The sequence below is a fragment of the Barbus barbus genome (genome assembly GCF_936440315.1).
Source record: "Barbus barbus genome assembly, chromosome: 3".
In the NCBI taxonomy this organism is placed as follows: domain Eukaryota; kingdom Metazoa; phylum Chordata; class Actinopteri; order Cypriniformes; family Cyprinidae; genus Barbus; species Barbus barbus.
Genome location: NC_136731.1, coordinates 5,559,367 through 5,577,792, shown reverse-complemented (window position 1 = coordinate 5,577,792; position 18,426 = coordinate 5,559,367). Strand labels below are relative to the sequence as shown.

Here is an 18,426-nt window from a genome sequence, read left to right as displayed (position 1 = left end):
ATATGGTAACTGTAGGTGTTGTTGTAATGATGTGCGATCTGACATTATTAAGTTGGCTATAAATCACACACAGAGTGCACGCACATTGATTTATTAAAATTCCAGGCATTCAAAATTGTAGACAGCAAAAATGCTTCTGTATGCTTTTTATATTTATATAATTTAATATAGTTAACTTAATCTATATCCCACAAAGAGTACTGTTTTTCTGCAGATATCATCATGATAACACATTTAATAATCATTTCATACAAGATCAGTAAAGCAATAAGTGACTTACAATTTAGACTTATTGCTTGTTTTTGCTCAATTTCGCCAACGAAAATAATTCCAAACAAAGATCACAGCACTGTTTTGCATCTCTGAGCAATGGACGGTGTTTACTTATTGAATGAATCAGCTATTTGAACGAATCGGTTGAATAAATGATTCAGTGATTCACTCATTAACAGAGTCAAATGCTCTGTTCCTGAATGAATCAGCCGTTTGAAGAATGGGATGGATTTCAATGACTCACTCTTTAACAGTCACTTGCTGCCACCTACTGGCGGTTTTAATTTCACATTTCGACTATTTTTTTCATGTCTTAAATTATTTCAAATATCAGTTTTCAACGTTTTATGTTAAAAACAAAACATTAGGCCTATTTATGCATCTGTAACTGCAGTTTAAATGCATCCATGTCCCCTCTTTAAATGAAAGTAAATGAAAAAAAAGTTAAAACTGAACACAATCTTGTTACTCAAGCTGTGTATATATATATATATATATATATATATATATATATACATACATATATATAGATATATATTAGCTTCTTTTCCATTTTGCATTTACTTTTACTTTCATTAATTAAGTACAAAAAGTATTTTTTTTATCTTAAATGTACTTAAGTACAATAAATATCACATACTTTAAGAATTTTACACAAGTAATATTCTAACTGGTGACTTCAACTTCTACCAAAGTCATTTTCTGGTAAGATATCTATACTTTTACTTAAATATGGCTTTCATGTACTTTATACACCACTGTGTAAATGTGAGACAAAAACTCAAACAGGGGCGCCATATCTTGAATTTTAGGGATATTCTAACGTTTTCTTGGCTCCATCATGCAGCGAGTTGTTGCCCTGCGTCATATTTGTCATCAATCAACTGTATGAAATGTCAGATAGATCTGGGGCAGGGAAAGCATGTTAAATGCATTAATAATTTTAACACATTATTTTTCACCGTAATTAATCTAATTAAAGCGTTAAATTACCAGCCCTAATATATATATATATGACCTTTAATATATCCAACTTTTAAAATAACTAAACTTATGTTTTCCTTTTGAGCTCTGTGTGAATCTATATATAAATAATTAAATATTACATTTACCTGAGGTAAAGCTTGGTCGCAATTTCTTAAATCTCATGCTTCCATTATAAAGGTGCATTTAAACATAGACAACTATATAGACAACATGAACTTTGGAAGTTTGACCATTGATATTATTTCAGTCAGGACCACTCTGTTCGAGTCAGAATATTGTGGAGGTCCTGAACTTTATATTTGGTGTCAGGCTTTGGGTTCAGATTCTGAGCTATCCACAGGCAAACCTCACTGACGTTTGAACTCCCAAACACAAAGATGTAGCAAGTTCAGTTCTAAGATCATTCAGGGAGTGCACTCTCTGAATGGTTAGGAGAGGTGGCATGCTTTAATAAAAGTCACGGGGCAGCATTCTCAAGAAGTTTGTGTCCTCCTGAATGTTTATATACATGCACAGCGTGATCTCTGATCTCACAAACCAAAATAATAGATATGATTTTCTCACGCCACATGTAAAATCATGTGAATTATTATAAAGATTAATGAATACGTATGGATGACAGTTGATTACAATAATATTTCAGTTTATTTCCATCATTAATAACAGCTTCCCCTAATAAATAAAGGGATAAATAAAGTTAACAGGTGCAAAAGAAATGTAAATAATGTACAAACTGAAAACACTGGCAGAAGATCACCATAATCCACAGTATATGCGTACACAGCAAAACAACGCAGCGGCTAGATTGACCATGCATTTCAAAGTGGTGTCCTGTGTTGTACCCGAGCCGTGTTCAGTTGATTGAATGTCAGCTGCATACCAAATCTGGGCCAAATGTTTGTGTTATGACTATATTAAATACACACACACAATCTTCCATTCCATTGCTTTTATTTTACTTTCATGTTTATGGTATACTTATCGTATAAATGCCTTTGAACACACAAGACAATTGTTAAACACATTAATTTCCTCTGTTTTCCACATCAAAGTTAATTGCTCATTAATCCTTAATGTGACTGGAAAAGAACACAAAAAATGTGAGATATTAAGGAATATCACTTGTCTGTGGCACCTCAGGAAAGAACGTGGGAGATATTTATTTCAGATTTTGATCAAGGGTTACCTTGACTTCAGTTATGACCCGCTCATATTCTCTAGACTTTGGCTTGAATTCAGCCAAAACCTCATCATACTCCTTCAGGGCCTTCTCAAGTTCATGGAGCTCATATTTCCCTAAAACTGCCTCTAAAATTATATCAATGCCCAGGCCTACCAACGCCAGTGCAACACTGCCTATAAGCCCTGTTGCAATTTTTCCTATTTTGGATATTAGATCACTCAGAACCATTGCCTTGTTTATTAGAATACCGAATGCAACAGTAGAAGCCATGTCTGCAAAACCCAAAACATCCTCAGCAATATGAGTGATTTTCTCAAAATCATCAACAGTGATAGACATGTTCTTCAGTTTCTCATACAGTTCTGGTTCCAGCTTCTCCTTCAGCTCCTGGTCAATCTCATCCACTTTGGCCTGGATCTCATGCATGCAATCGATCAGAACATCACAGTTGTTTTTCACAGTGTCATTCCTGTTCAGTTCGATCTGTTTGAAGGAGTAATTATAGTGTCTGTTAAGAACACCAATGAGTTGGTTGGTGGCGAAGAAGTTGCTGTCCATCAGATCAAGAATCTCTTGATTTTTGCGGACAAGATCCTCCCTTTTTTTAGGAATATCGGGATAGAAGAGATCAATCCAAGACATTTTCTTGTAGGTTCTTGAAAAAAAAGAGAGAAATCATTATTTATGAGCTTCATAAGCACTCATGTAAGTGATTGTGATAAAAGAATAATAATAAGGCAGCGGCTATTTGCAAATAGCATATTTTCTTAGCGCTAACGGACTTTCCTCCATCTCATCCATTCTGCTTTACACTGCCTGCCCTTCATTTTGCACGTCATCAGAATCACATGATTGCAAACAAGCTATTAACAGTTCAATAAAAAAGTTAATATTAAGCGACTTACATTTTAGACACCATATTGCCAGTTTTATGCCATTTGCTCTCTCTTTCACCAACGAAAAGAGTTCCAAATCCAAACAAATCGACAGCACTAGCTGCTTTTACATGGGCCACCCCACTCACAACTGCTGTTTTGTCTCTTTTTTTTCCTGACATATCATTGCTGTATCTCTTTATGACCACAACAAAAGGGAGTCTTTTCTAGAGAAGACCAGGGAGCTTCAGTAGAACTAGAATAAAATGCGGTATTATGAGATGTTGTTAGGCTATATGTCAGTGAAATGCTGAAAAACACACTTTCCTGTCCTGTCAGCTGTTTTACAGCACAATGACTTTCACCCTTTTTCGCTTGCACATCTGGATTCAAAAGATAATGTTTTTTGGGTTGTTTTGCTTTAAACAAACCGGGGACATTAATAGCCTGTACATACTGCAGTTGTAAGTGTAGACAACAGGGTTTACACAGCCATCGTTTGAAAATATTGTATCACCCAACTAATTAACTGACTACATATGACACGTAGATGTATGTATATGCCCATACACACATACATATAACATACACATACTCATATATTATAACCATACCGATACATATAGAGGTACATATACAATCCAAACCCCTTATACATACTGGACGGTCATGGCCTGCTGCCAGGGTCAAGGAGGAGGCCATGGCTCGTGTAGCTGCTGCTGGTGGGGACACCAGAATTTGGCAGCTAGTGCTAAGCGAGAGCGCCCTGCAGTTTGGCCAGTACCGTGGGAAAACCTTCAAATGGTTGCTATCTAATGATGTTGGATATGCAGCCATGGTGCTGGCCTCTCATCGGCAGGACACGTCCACGGCTCCAGTAATGGGCAACAAAGATGCGTTGCTGAAGTATGCGGGCCTGTTTCCAGATGTCATGGCAGCCGTCCAAGAGCGGCAGGTTCGAGAGGGGTCTGGGACAACGGGCCAGGAGGACAAGCTCCTTGTCGGGTTTGGAAATTATGCCACCCTGACGTTTAAGGATCTCTATGATGCCAAGGATAAGGAGAGAAAGGGGTAAGATGTTAATCTAATAGAAGCTGCTGGCTGTAGGAATTGTGTAGTTTATGGGCTTGAGTTAGTAGTACATTTTTGTTCTCGATTCAGCTTCATCAGGTGGATGAGGCAGAAGAAGGGCATCAATCCTGGCACAAAGATGGACTCTCTGCAAAAGTACATTAAGAGAAGAGACGCTTAGAAGTTGCAACCAAACCGTCCCTATGCGGCTTTTTTGCATTCCCTAAGCATACCCTGGCTTTTCTGTACATCTCTTGCCTTTTTATTTGTATTATTTTATTTATTTTTGGCTTTTTAACTTCCCTGCTGTTCAACACATACTTCACCGTAATTGATGTCTGATGTGCGTTTAGATGCTCAATAAATTTAAGAAACTCTTCTCTCGAATGCTCCCAGACACCCCAAATGATCTAAGTTATCATTGAATTGTCTTTATTGATCCAATTTTCAGATTAGCTGTTCTTTATGCCTGTGCCGGTACCACAAATCATGTGTCCAGCCATCCACCCTGGAGACTTTTGTTTGTGTGGCTTGCATGGATTGAAGACAGTGAAGGAGTTTCCAGGGGCATGTGGGATGAGGACTGGGCTCCTAACGCAATCAAAACAAGTTTCACGAAGTACCTGAAAAAAAAAAAAAAATCTGCCATGTTACAGACGTGCAGAGGCAACTTTTCCAGAAAAGAGAAATGGACAGGCTCAGAAAAATGGTTGCTTAAGAATTGGGCCTCTTCAGTTGCCTTAATTAGTTTGTATTTTATTTTTTATATTGTAATGTTTTAATAAATAATATAGCATGTATTTTACACACACAGTAGCTTGCCATTGTGCAGTAGCATAGCACAACACAAATATATATATATACTTATGGATGATACTTCTCAATGTAATTTATTAGGGGTGGAGGGGTTGTGTCCATAAGGGGTAAAATGGGTAGGTTTTAGGAATGGTAGGGGTATATATATATATATAATCTATAATGTAGGCATATAAATTATTATATATGAAAAATCTCACTGTCTTGGAAGGACAGGAATACAATTCTCCGCAATGGTTCTCACACATCTCCTAAGCCTCGTTCAGTCCTTTGGGATACAGAGTGTTGAGTCTGTTTATCCAAAGTCTTTCTGCTCTCAATCTGTCCCGTAGACTCCACAAGGGGTTGGTTTGTAGTATAGTTGCTCTAAGAGAGGAGAGGCCATGTAATAGAAAATGTTGGATCAAAAACCTGCGTTTGTGGATTTTATGGATGATGTTATGAGTGTGCTGGTATATTCTCGTTCTCACCTCATTCTTAGTCTGTCCAACATACTGTTTTTTTGCACTTTGTGCAGAAAATTAAGTAGACACAATTCGGGGTGTCTGGAGAGAGTTCTGTCGACTTGCTTCGTGTTTACATTTTTTATCCATTTCAGAGCAAGATAGTACTTGCACGGTCTTTGTTTCCCAATTGTTCTTTTACTCTTAACTTTACTTTGTACTAGAATACAAAGCAATTGGTTTATGTCTTTGTAGAATCTCTGCAATTTTGTTTGATGGTTGAATTGAGTTGCTTGCTCTGGAATGAATAAAAAGCCACTAAGGGGACTTTTTTTGTTGTTTCACCAGTTTGAGTTGGCAGTTTGGGGTCATTTATGGATTTAAGGAAGTTTCTGAGGACTGATCTTAAAAATCCTCTACCGTATCCTCTGTCTTTCAGTGCTCTAAAGAGTACCTTTGTGGCTTTTATAAACTCGTTCTCTTCCGAGCAGATTCGGTGGAATCTGCTCGGAAGGGAATACTTTTAGAGGGATTTAAGGCATACTTTTAGAGGGATTTAAGTATCCCTCTAAAAGTATGCCTGGGATGAAAACTGCTTTTATGTACTAGGCAATGAGTGTCCGTCTCTTTAAAGTAAACACGGTAGTCCAGTTTGTTGTTTTCCTCAAATTTGGTGCCTTTATACGTGACTACATCCAAAAAGTTAACGAAAAGACGATTCTCCAGCAGGCGCTGAAGGACTCGGCGTACGTGTTGTATGTGAACCTGGAGAGAGGGAGAGAAGATCAATATGTTGTCAAGATAAACAAAGACCTGGGGGTCCCGTGCCCGGGGGGGCCTCCGGATGTTTGGGGCCCGGGTCTTTTCCATGCCTGCTTCATGCCTTGCGGGATGGGGCTGTTGTTCCCCACACACACTATTAAACATTTACATGGAGGAACCTTATGAACACAAGTGCGCTCACACACACAGGTGTACACTCAAGCATTTACATTGGTGTAAAAACAGGTGCTCACAGACTCACATTGTCTTGATCTGCTGTTGCTTCAAAACTTATTTTGTAATATTAGTTATGTGTGCTGCTCAAACTTTTAGAATTTATTGTGATTCATACAGATGTTGGTTGTTGCTGCAGTTTCTCTGATGTTGTGTCTTCTGTTGTTTTTTTTCTTCTGTTGTTTAAAAAAAAAAAAAAAAGTCTATAAAGATATTTTTTTAATAGAACGAGATCAAATAATAAGCGCTGAAACTGCATATTTTAAATAAAGAACTTTAATTCTTAAAAAATAAATAAATAAAGCTTTGTCAAAATTGTGAGTGATTTGTAAAAATCAGTAAGAATGGGGTAAATATTTTGAACAAATCATGGTATGCCATAATTTTCAAGTGTGTTTATGAATTTATAGGTTTTAATGGAGTTGTAATGATATGGTTGTAAAAGTTATTGCTTAAAAATATAAACAATAATTAAATTAATCAGATTAACAATTAAACGTGTGTAATGGAAAACAATTTTTTTTAGATGAATATAAAAATGTACTACTGTTAAACTTAACTTTTAATAGTTTCACTCACTAAGACACATTTATTTTGGTTACAAACACAGTAAAACCTGTAATACTGTGAAATATTATAGCAATTTAAAATAACTGTTTTCTATTTTAATATATTTTCAAATGTAATTTATTTTTGGGAATCATTCTAATATGCTGTTTTGATGCTCTAGAAATATTTCTTATTATTATCATTGGTGGAAAAAATGGTGTTGCTTTATGTATGAATGTATTCATTTATGTATTTAGTTGAAAAAAAAAAAAGATAAACAAAGATGAAAATATTGAGCATATCTCTTAGAACGTCATTGATTAAAGCTTGAAAAACAGCGCGAGCGTTTACCAGCCCGAACGGTAGTACCCGATATTCGAAGTGACCTAACGGAGTATTGAACGCAGTCTTCCACTCGTCCCCCTCCCTGATACGAATAAGATGGTAAGCGTTGCGCAGATCCAACTTCGTGAAGACTCTTGCCCCTTGTAACAACTCAAAGGCAGATGACATAAGCGGCAAAGGATAGCGATTCTTAACGGTTATGTCATTGAGCCCCCTATAGTCTATACAAGGACGCAAAGAGCCATCCTTCTTCTTAACAAAAAAAAAAACCCTGCGCCGACTCAGATAGATATTTCTCTAAAGCCTGACGCTCGGGGGCAGACAACGAGAAAAGCCTACCACGGGGTGGCATGGTACCGGGGAGGAGATCAATACTGCAATCGTAGGGACGGTGAGGGGGGAGAGAAGTGGCCCGAGAACGGCTGAAAACTGCCCGCAAATCATGATACTCCTCCGGGACCCTAGTCAAATCACCTGGCTTCTCCTGAAACACAGAGACGGGAGAAACAGGAGGATTAGCAGACAATAGACATTCGACATGACAAGACAGATTCCATGAGAGGATACTATTATTATACCAGTTAATGTGGGGGTTATGCTTAACTAGCCAAGGGTGTCCTAGCACTACTGGGGAATAAGGGGAGTGAAAAACTAAAAAAGAAAGGGTCTCGTGGTGATTGCCTGACACAGTGAGAGATAAGGGGATAGATCGCAGATGAACCCTAGGAAGGGAACTACCATCTAGCGCAAAAAGGGGAGTGGTCTCCTCACGTCTGTTCAGGGGAATACCTTGTTTAAATGCCCACGTCTCGTCTAGGAAATTCCCTTCAGCACCAGAGTCAATCAGAGCGTAACAAGAAACGGAGGAACCAGAGCAGTGCAGGGTAACAGGAATGACGGTGCATGACTTAGATGGAGAGAACAGAGAGGTAGCACTCGCCCATAGTCCCTCCTCTACTGGCGAGCGCTGGCTTTTACTGGACATGCAGATACATACTGGTTGGCCGCCCCGCAGTACATGCATAGACAATTGATAACGCGGCGTTCCCTCTCCTTGGCAGAAAGGCGAAGACCACCAAGTTGCATAGGCTCTGGCTCAGAGTTGTTGGAAAAAGGAGAGACGGTTGGAATAGCTAGTTGAGAAGCAGAATCCATTCCTCTGGCGCGACGGTGGAGATCAAACCGCCTCTCGACACGAATGGCCAGCTCGATAAGAGGATCAAGACGGGTGGGTAGTTCGCGGGCAATTACTTCATCCTTGATGTTAGCACTAAGCCCCTCTAAGAAACGTGCGAATAGAGCAGGCTCATTCCATCCACAGGTGGTCGACAGGGTGCGGAACTCAATGGAATAATCCACAACCGTCCGTCTTCCCTGGCGAAGAGAGGAGAGAATACGAGAAGCCTCCTCCCCATGAGCAGAACGGTCAAACACCCTCATCATCTCCTCCTTGAATGTATCAAAACGGGTGGTGAAGTCTACCTCAGCCTCCCAGGCGGTGGTCCCCCATTCACGAGTCGCAGTCGGGGTCACCACGGAAAGCCACCCACTGTACGCCCCCTTCATGGGACGCCTCTCAGCCTGCATCTTCGAGTGGGATGCTGGTGATGTTGAGAGGCTGAAGGAGGCCTGCGGCTGCAAGCCCACCGCTAAAGAGCTGGCAAGGCACTGTCGTCGCCGCACTCGTGGGGCCCAGGAGACTAAGGAGCTGATCGAACAGCTCCTAAAGGACTTCATGGTGGCCACAGACACAATGGGAGTCAGGCTCTTAGACAAGGATAGGATGACAGAGATCTGGTGGACACAGCAGTGCCATACTGCCTGTATCCAGGACCCACCAGGTGTGCAGCTCAACAGGAAAATAGGGCAGGTGACCAAAGGGGGGGGTCATTCTGCCCATGTATCGCTGTGCACGTGGCTCAACATCCTTGGAGTCCTTCCACCTGCACCTAAACCGCTTTGTCCCAGGTATGCATTTTTCCTGAACAATGCGAGTTGTTTGTTCATGTGTTTTCCATGGTGCTAACTTCTTTCTGTCTGCTTTTTTAAGGAACAAGTGCAAGTGACCTTCACTTTCAGATGTACCTGATGGAAGGGCTTGTACAATGGAATGAGGCTCGTGCGGTTGCTGCCGTTGAAGGTGGCAGCAGAAAGGATATCTGCTATGGTGGCCAACTGCAGCAGTACGCCAACATTCTGAGCCAACAATTTATGGGCCTTAATTTGGCGGAGGACTACACCAGCCCTGGCGAATACACAGGTAACATGTTTGTGCACACATGACACTTTTGTGTAGTAGCTGTGACACCTGTATTTCACCCATGTGCTCATCACACTTTGAATGTCTACAGGTAAACTCATCGGTGTGGAATACTTATATTCCCAAACAAATCAAGCTTTTGCGGAGGACTTCGGTGCGGATCCTGATACTCCAGATGGGATTCAGGATGAAGACCTGAAGAGTGATCTGGAGTGTGACAAGGGGTTTGAGGATGTGGACTTAGATGGTGAGCCCCCTGAAATCATGGAGCTCAGCTTCGATTCCCCAGAACCTATTCAGCAGCAGAGAGAGGCCATACAACCTCCTGGTCTTCCTTGCCAGAGCCCATGAGAGATGAACCAGCCACTCAGAGCCAGGTGACTAAATTACCCTATAGGCATTAACACGGTGATAATGATCTTTTATTTTGAAGTAGGAGTTACTTCATTACCTTACTTTTAGATGTTTCAAAGTGATATGGCAGAATAAGCATGAAAACACTTAAGAGAGTGTAATAATTTACTTTAATGCACAGATGGAGAGCCTGGGACCAGATGGCAGACCTGGCTATGACCATGTCGTCAGGTTAGCCAATAGTCTGGTGGACCTCAGACATGAGGGGTTCATTACACAGCAGAAGGTGGATGAGATTGTGACTCTTTGGGATAAACTGCCAGAGTTTGACAAGGGCGCTCTCATCTACCCAGCTCGCCACCGCGACAGGCTGGTGAAGGGGCGCTTCAAAGTCAGTCATTCTGTGACGAATGTGACCTCTGGAGCTGAAAGTGTGAAGCGGTATGTGTCCATGTTTGCCAATCAGTTTGTATAATTTGTACTTAAATTTGCTTTTCATATATTCATTACATAATCCATTTAACATTTATGTCTTTTTTTATTTCACAGCTGCTTCCTTGGTAAAGGCAGTGGACCTGCTCAGTGGCCCAATGTCAGCCGTCTTGTGGAGGCGATCAGCCTGGCTTTATGCAGAATTTACCCCGCTGGTCAGACAGTGGCTGGAGTCAGGGTAAACAGGTGGGTTGTCATTCTGCGTGACTACAGGATGATAACAGATGTAGTCCTGGACAGCCCCAGACTCATGGCGGAAACAAGGTTGCAGCTGTTTGAGTTAAATCAGTACACACTTTCACAATGGTAGGTTCAGTAATTAATTGTTTATGCACAATTCTTGTCATACCACCCTTCTCTGCACATGTACTAATTGTTATATTGTCTTGACATAGGCACAATGCACGGAAAAGGAGGTCTCGGAGCAGAGTATTCAGACCTTTACCACTCCCTTGGTGGCCTCTGAACCCCTCCCACCTGTGCTGTTTAAGCATCCGGAACCAGTCCGGCATGGGCACCAAGCCTATGAGTTCAACATTCCGGCGGATGCATCAGGACAGGCAGTACAGCGTGTTCGAGGCCAACCTCCTCCAGTGGGCTCAGCATCAGCAGCTGTTGCCATGCCTGCTGCAGCACAGCATGCCCAAGGACAGCCTCCTCCAGTCCAGGTAGGCTTTGAGGTCCCTGACCCTGCCTGCTTGCTTCAAGCTACAGACACTGCAGCTATTGCTGTACCTGCTGCTACACCTCCCGGTCCAAAGGTGCCAAGGACCACAGCTTGGCGGCGGAGGAAGGTATCGGAGGCAGCTGCAGCACAAGGTGCAACTCCCAAAAAGAGACAGACTGAACAATACATTTGTCAGAAGTGTGGCCAACCAAAGACGAAGGAGTTTGGCCACAGTCGGTTCCGAGGTGTCCACTTTTGTTCCAAGGCATCTGGAAAAACTGTGGAGCAGTGGATGGAGGAGATGAGAAGGGGACAAAAATAAGTTATACATTACATAATATGTATATACAGTTACGTAGTTGAAGAGTTTTATATAGTTTGAGTGTTTATGTTGTGCTGTTTCTGTATACATTTAATGTTAATAAAGATTTATTAGACATTCATATTTACTGTGCATTTAAGAATCCCTACAGTATACCTGTAGTAAGTTGTCAGATGACTTAAAAATACTATTAAATATATAGTTTATATATATATATATATATATATATATATATGTCACATTATACAATTAAAAGTTTCCTATGATGGATTGTACATTTCAGGTTGTGTTTATGTTTAGCTCTACAAAACAGAAAAATCTATTAAACATGTTTATTAACTTAAAGCTTAGTTTAATAAAAGCTCTGTAAAGTCCTTGCAAATGTGTCCCTGCCACAAACTCAAAATCACTGTAATAAGAATAAGACACTTAAAAACTCTTTTTGCGTGTCCATTAAGCCAGGATCAATTTTATTGCACAGAGAAATGTCACAAAAATATTTTGTAGCCTTTTTTTGTCATATTACTTCCAATCTCCAGCAGCATGCCTGTGATCTTTCCCGCAAGAGCAGGATGCAAGGCCTGGATAAGTGGATACAGCCGCTCACCTGTATGGGAACAGTTTGGTCATTTTACTCGTGTTATGATGCAGTACATAGATTGTGTGCTATATTCCAAGCCTTCTGAAGCCATATGATACCTATCTGCTGCGTTACACTAAATAGACACTAGTGTCGGCACTACACCCTCTACTGAAGAGAATTTTTAAATTAGGTTACCATCACTTGTTTAAGAAGCAGGTGGTATAACATGATTCTAACTGCTCACAACTTTAACTTTTAAGTGACCGTGTGTGTGCATCCCATACCCAGGTGTTGTTTCTGTTCTTTTAAGGGTGCAGCCGCCAGCATGGAGGCAGTAAGGGGCTCCTGGCCTCTCACATGAACCGCCGGCTCTATATTCTGTACTACCTAAGAAACAGTAAAAGAAAGACTGTTACATTTCTCTATTTAAATGCTCCTAAGTGTCATCACATTGCCATGGTCTGAAACTAGTTCATGAAGTTGTCATTAGTTTTTGTGGCTTTTCTATTGATATCTTATTTTTACAGTGTTCTTGTATTCACAGTCAGCAAAGTTCACTTACACTTCAATATATTCAGTTTTATTGTATTTTTGAATATTTGAGTATATATATATATATATTATTTTTTTTTTCTTCTTTTTAAATATAAGTGTCCTTAAAGCCATTGATGTATATGGTATAAACAATATAGAATTCAATTAAATAAAAAATAATTGTAAAAATTATATCATAAATAAAAATTCTATAATGTTAAATGTAAATACAATATCTGAATATTTGAGACCATTTAAATATCATTATTAAAATGTACATATAATATTTTCTTATTGAAATCAAATAATATTTCATAATATTTTCTTATTGAAATCACATTCTGACAGCAGCCTGTCAGCAGCCAGGGGTCACAGGGGGGCTACACAGAAGATCCATCAGGTTCTTAGCGTTGGGATTTTAGCTAATTCTTTGTTTCTCCATTTCAGCTTCATAAAATGGGTGAAAAAGCAGAATGCCCGTCCAGGAACAAAGATGGAACTTCTGCAAAAGTACATCAAGAGAAGGGATTCGGAGATGCTGCCAGAATCTGCACCTCCAGGTAGAAATCTAACTTATCTTTGTTTTGCTTTTTATCGTATTGCCATTTTTGTACGAACTTCACACATTTAACTGTACTTCATTTTAGCATACTGTAAAGCTCATATGAAACAATCTGTATTGTTATGCACTATATATACATATATATATATATTTAAAGGTGACTTGACTTAATTAACACCGTTCATCCTGATATTAACAGTAGCTGCCTCCAGTTCAGCTTAAGCAGAGCAACCATCGGATGAAGATCTGCTTGCTGCAGCGGCACACGTAGATGTTCCAGGTGAGCATTACCTTCTTTTTAGTGGGTTTAAATTTGTGGTTTAATTTAAGAGTAGCTACTGTGACTTTGTACATTACATAACCTGTTTTGTTATTATGTATTATCAGCCTTCATGGATAGTGTTGGAAACAGTAAGGTAGGAGGTCGAAAATAACACTGGTATGTGTATCACTACCATAGGTGGTGCTACTTCTATGCATCTCATTTGCTTTTCTGCCATGCAGCTGATATGACTCAACCGTCTGGTCTGCCAGAACCCCAGAGAGCCGTGGCACCAGAAAAGCAGCCTCTACCCACAGAAGTAGTAAGTAAAATGCTCAAATGGTTAGTCAAAATCAGCAGTGGAAGAAATAGACCCAAATCATTTCACTTTCTCTGTCTTCCTCACACAGCTGCTGCTCCCTGGGCGTCCGGCTTTTGGACCAGCAGAGGATGCAGGAGATCTGGCGTATCCAGCAGCGCCACATCGAATGTATCCAGGACCCTCCAGGAGTACAGCGGTACAGGAAGACTGGACAGGTGACCAAGGGAGGTGTCATTCTGCCAGTCTACCGCTGTGCACGTCCCTGGAGTCATTCCACCTGCACCTGAATCACTTCGTGCCAGGTTTGCATTGCACAACAATAAAAGGCTTGTGTGTGCACACTTGGTGTTTTCCTTGGTAGTAACTTCTGACTTTGTTTTCAGGTACAAGTGCAAATGCCTTGCACTTTCAAGTGTACCTGCTGGAAGGGCTGGTGCAGTGGAATGAGGCAGAAGGGAAGACATCTGCTACGGCGGACAGATGCAACAGTACCTCAATGTCCTAAGTGAGCAGCTTCTGGGCCATAAAATGCTGGAGGATTTCACCAGCCCGGGTGAATACACAGGTATTGTGTTCATGCACATTTGTCACATACAAGTAGAAGCTGTTTTTCACCAATGCGTTGTTAAAACATCTGCATTATACATGGTGAGTACCCTGTGTATATCTACAGGTGAGCTCATTGGTGTGGAGTACTTGTACTCGCAAACCAAGAGGGAATTTCAGGAAGACTTTGCGGCGGATCCTGACGCTCCAGATGGGCTTCAGGAGGAAGACCTGGACAGTGCTCTGGATCTGGATGGGGATGAAGGGTTCGGTGACTTTGATGAGCCCCTTGACTTTATGGAACTCACCTGCGATCCCCTGCAGCCCATTCACCAGTAAACTACAACCCTGCTACCTCCTGGTCTGCCATCCTCGCAGTCGGATCTAGAGTCTTCCTTGCCTGGGACAGCCACTCAGAGCCAGGTACATGAGGGCTCATATAGCAAACAACACTGAGGTTTTATGGGGTGTGGGGAGATCATTTTGATTCCATTTAATTTACATAGTAAATAATTTATCACATAAGTGTATTTATGTCTTTCTATGTACAGGTGGAGAGTCTGGGACCAGATGGCCAACCTGGCTATGACCATGTAGTTAGGTTGGCCAACTGTCTGGTTGACCTGCGCCATCAGGGATTTGTCACTCAGCAAAAGGTGGATGAGATAGTCACTCTGTGGGATAACTTGTCAGAAGACGACAAGGGCCCACTCATCTATCCCCCTCGCCACCGTGACAGAGTCCTGAAGGGGAGGTTTAAAGTTAGTCACTCTGCCGGCACAGAGAGTCTAAAGCGGTAAGTTTCCAAATTAACCCTTCATTTTTGGAGCATTCTGTTCAGTGTTGTTCATGTTCAGAGATAATCTGATTAATAATTTTGCTTCCTTTCTTACTTCACAGCTGCTTCCTTGATGAGGGAAGCGGACCAGCTCAGTGGCCCAACGCAAGCCGCCTAGTTGAGGCCATCTGCCTGGCTCTCTGTCACGTTTCCCCTGCTGGTCAGACCATCGCTGGAGTGAAGGTGAACCGGTGGGCTGCCTTCCTCCGGGACTACCGTACCGTCAGGGATGTAGTCCTGGATAGCCCTGGAATCATGGCAAGGACTAAATTAAAGCTCTTTGAGCTTAACCAGCTGACGATCTCCCAGTGGTAAGTTGACAAATGTTTTTTTTTTTTTCCACATTGCTCTCTTCGCTCTAAATATGTTAATTATTGTCTTTGTTTGTACATAGGCACAATTACCGAAAGAAGAGGCAGGAGAGGGAAGTACTGCAGCAGAACATTGAGCCCTTTACAGCTCCATTGGTGGCCTCTGAACACCTCCCACCAGTGCTGTCAAACATTCCTGAACCACTTAAACACGGACACTCAGCCTTTCAGTTTGCCATCAGTGAGGATGGTTCTGGACAAGCAAGACAGTTCGAGCTGCAGCACCCTCTCTTGAACCTACATCCACTGCCGCACCCGAACTTCTTCCACCACCTGCTGTTGCACCTGTACCTGCTGCACCCATACCCGCAACACACGATCAAAGGGTGCCCAGGACCACAGCTTGGCGGCGAAGAAAGTCAGAAGAGGCAGCCGCAGCAGCCAGAGCACAAGGTCTGACACCAAAAAAAAAAAACCGCGAACCCCGGAACATTTGTTGTTAAAAATGTGGCCAGCCAAAGATTAAAGAGTTTGGCCACAACCAATTCCGGGGTGTCCATTTCTGTGAGAAGGACTCTGGGAAGACTGTGGCACAGTGGCTGGAAGAGGTCAAAAAAGGACAGTTATAGTTTCAGCAGTATGTTGTACATAGTTCAGTTTTTTTTTTAAGTTAATATGTCTACAAATAAATAGTTTTTTAGTTAATGTCTACAAATAAATAGTTTTTTCCCCCTCATGTCTGTGTGTAGTGGGTTTGTTTCTGCGTTGTGAGTGTTGTTAATAAAAGAGACTTCACATGAGGATGCAGTTGTAACGTCTTTTACTTTTGGCTTCTCAGTTTCTGCGTTGAAACATAACAGACACCATCAGACAGAAAAGGGAGAATCTCTGGTCTAGCCGTCCCTGTCAATCTATTCATTTAACTGGAAATGCATTCAAACTTATCATGGATAATTAAAAGTAAACAGATATAACTTCAGTCAATCATAAATGTATAACTCATAACATAGATTCAACTTTTATACTCTGTTTTACCAAAGAATGCATCATTAAATAACAAAACTCAGTAGCATAACGCACGTGTAATGGCGGCCGTTACACGAATTCATACTCTGAATAAACATACTCTTACAACGTTCATAACTTGAATTACTAGTCTTTCAATAAAGAAAGGGTGACAAACAAACACATTTCACACATAAATGACAATTAATTAACAATATTTAAGCACTTTTTCTGAAGAGGCGATAAAAACACACCTCTCATCGCCATAGTGATGGGTCGTTCTTGAACGATTCGTTCATTTTGAACGAATCTTTCATGTGACTCGGGAAGAACGAGTCGTCTCGGGGAGTGATTCGTTCAGTCGCGCATGCGCATTGCACAGCATTCTCGGGTTTGAGTCGTTCGTTCATCACGTGACAGCCCCATACGCTTAACCAACGCAGCCTGAGCCGGAAAGAGAATTGATTAGTTCGTCTATATCGAGTCTCGGGTTTGAGTCATTCGTTCATCACGTGACAGCCCCATACGCTTAACCAATGCAGCCTGAGCCGGAAAGAGAATTGATTAGTTCTTGATCGAGTCTCGGGTTTGAGTCGTTCGTTCATCACGTGACAGCCCCATACGCTTAACCAATGCAGCCTGAGCCGGAAAGAGAATTGATTAGTTCGTCTATATCGAGTCTCGGGTTTGAGTCGTTCGTTCATCACGTGACAGCCCCATACGCTTAACCAATGCAGCCTGAGCCGGAAAGAGAATTGATTAGTTCGTCTATATCGAGTCTCGGGTTTGAGTCATTCGTTCATCACGTGACAGCCCCATACACTTAACCAATGCAGCCTGAGCCGGAAAGAGAATTGATTAGTTCTTCTATATCGAGTCTCGGGTTTGAGTCATTCGTTCATCACGTGACAGCCCCATACACTTAACCAATGCAGCCTGAGCCGGAAAGAGAATTGATTAGTTCGTCTATATCGAGTCTCGGGTTTGAGTCATTCGTTCATCACGTGACAGCCCCATACACTTAACCAATGCAGCCTGAGCCGGAAAGAGAATTGATTAGTTCGTCTATATCGAGTCTCGGGTTTGAGTCGTTCGTTCATCACGTGACAGCCCCATACGCTTAACCAATGCAGCCTGAGCCGGAAAGAGAATTGATTAGTTCTTCTATATCGAGTCTCGGGTTTGAGTCATTCGTTCATCACGTGACAGCCCCATACACTTAACCAATGCAGCCTGAGCCGGAAAGAGAATTGATTAGTTCGTCTATATCGAGTCTCGGGTTTGAGTCGTTCGTTCATCACGTGACAGCCCCATACGCTTAACCAATGCAGCCTGAGCCGGAAAGAGAATTGATTAGGTCTTCTATATTGAGTCTCGGGTTTGAGTCGTTCGTTCATCACGTGACAGCCCCATACGCTTAACCAATGCAGCCTGAGCCGGAAAGAGAATTGATTAGTAGCAAGCTACCGGAAATTACATCAGCTCTATCCTCGCGCTTACTCACTACTTGCGTGGCAGAACTTCCTAAACATTTTGAATAGATTAACAAATTCATAAAAAGGTGAAAACCAAAAACAATATGTAAGAAATAAAAATATACCTGTATAAAAAAATGAAAATAACACTTACATATTGTGCTTGTAGCCACAAGACCATACATCACTCATGTAATCTCTCCTAATTCACATTTCAAAATAAAAGCCCCGTACATTAGTACCATTAATTAAGTGATTTCAATAATCTAGTGTAACAACATTACACTTGCCACATGTATATTTCTGATTTATTAGACATTTCAATACATATATTTAAGAATATAAATTTAAATAT

The 18,426-nt window shown here is 41.2% G+C and overlaps 2 protein-coding genes across 3 annotated transcripts; both read left to right on the top strand.

Moving 5' to 3' along the window:
• The first annotated feature begins 9,055 nt into the window (after positions 1-9,055).
• LOC306854839 (uncharacterized protein) lies at positions 9,056-11,755 on the top strand. Of its 2 annotated transcripts, XM_079393087.1 has the most exons (6): positions 9,056-9,506; positions 9,589-9,798; positions 9,890-10,175; positions 10,261-10,593; positions 10,702-10,950; positions 11,040-11,755. In XM_079393087.1, the coding sequence occupies exons 1-3, from the start codon at positions 9,437-9,439 to the stop codon at positions 10,147-10,149; spliced, it is 540 nt and encodes a 179-aa protein (XP_079249213.1). In that variant the 5' UTR covers positions 9,056-9,436; the 3' UTR covers positions 10,150-10,175; positions 10,261-10,593; positions 10,702-10,950; positions 11,040-11,755. The 2 variants fall into 2 exon arrangements, with proteins under 2 accessions (XP_079249213.1, XP_079249212.1); XM_079393086.1 differs by lacking the exons at positions 9,056-9,506; positions 9,589-9,798 and having other exon boundaries at positions 9,912-10,175.
• A 3,114-nt stretch (positions 11,756-14,869) lies between these two features.
• On the top strand, positions 14,870-16,389 carry LOC306849933 (uncharacterized protein; the record flags this gene model as incomplete). The annotated part of the gene is made up of 4 exons (XM_079385319.1): positions 14,870-14,899; positions 14,994-15,238; positions 15,343-15,591; positions 15,675-16,389. 4 exons carry the CDS (start codon positions 14,870-14,872, stop codon positions 16,048-16,050), a joined length of 900 nt encoding a protein of 299 aa, XP_079241445.1. The 3' UTR covers positions 16,051-16,389.
• Between the last annotated feature and the right edge of the window lie 2,037 nt (positions 16,390-18,426).

Bases quoted from the DNA above. Each gene is read 5' to 3' on its own strand.
- LOC306854839 (XM_079393086.1), top strand. From the start codon at position 10,334: ATGGAGAGCCTGGGACCAGATGGCAGACCTGGCTATGACCATGTCGTC. The intron at 10,594-10,701 runs GTATGTGTCCAT...TTTATTTCACAG, and splicing joins GGAGCTGAAAGTGTGAAGCG to CTGCTTCCTTGGTAAAGGCA. The intron at 10,951-11,039 runs GTAGGTTCAGTA...GTCTTGACATAG, and splicing joins CAGTACACACTTTCACAATG to GCACAATGCACGGAAAAGGA.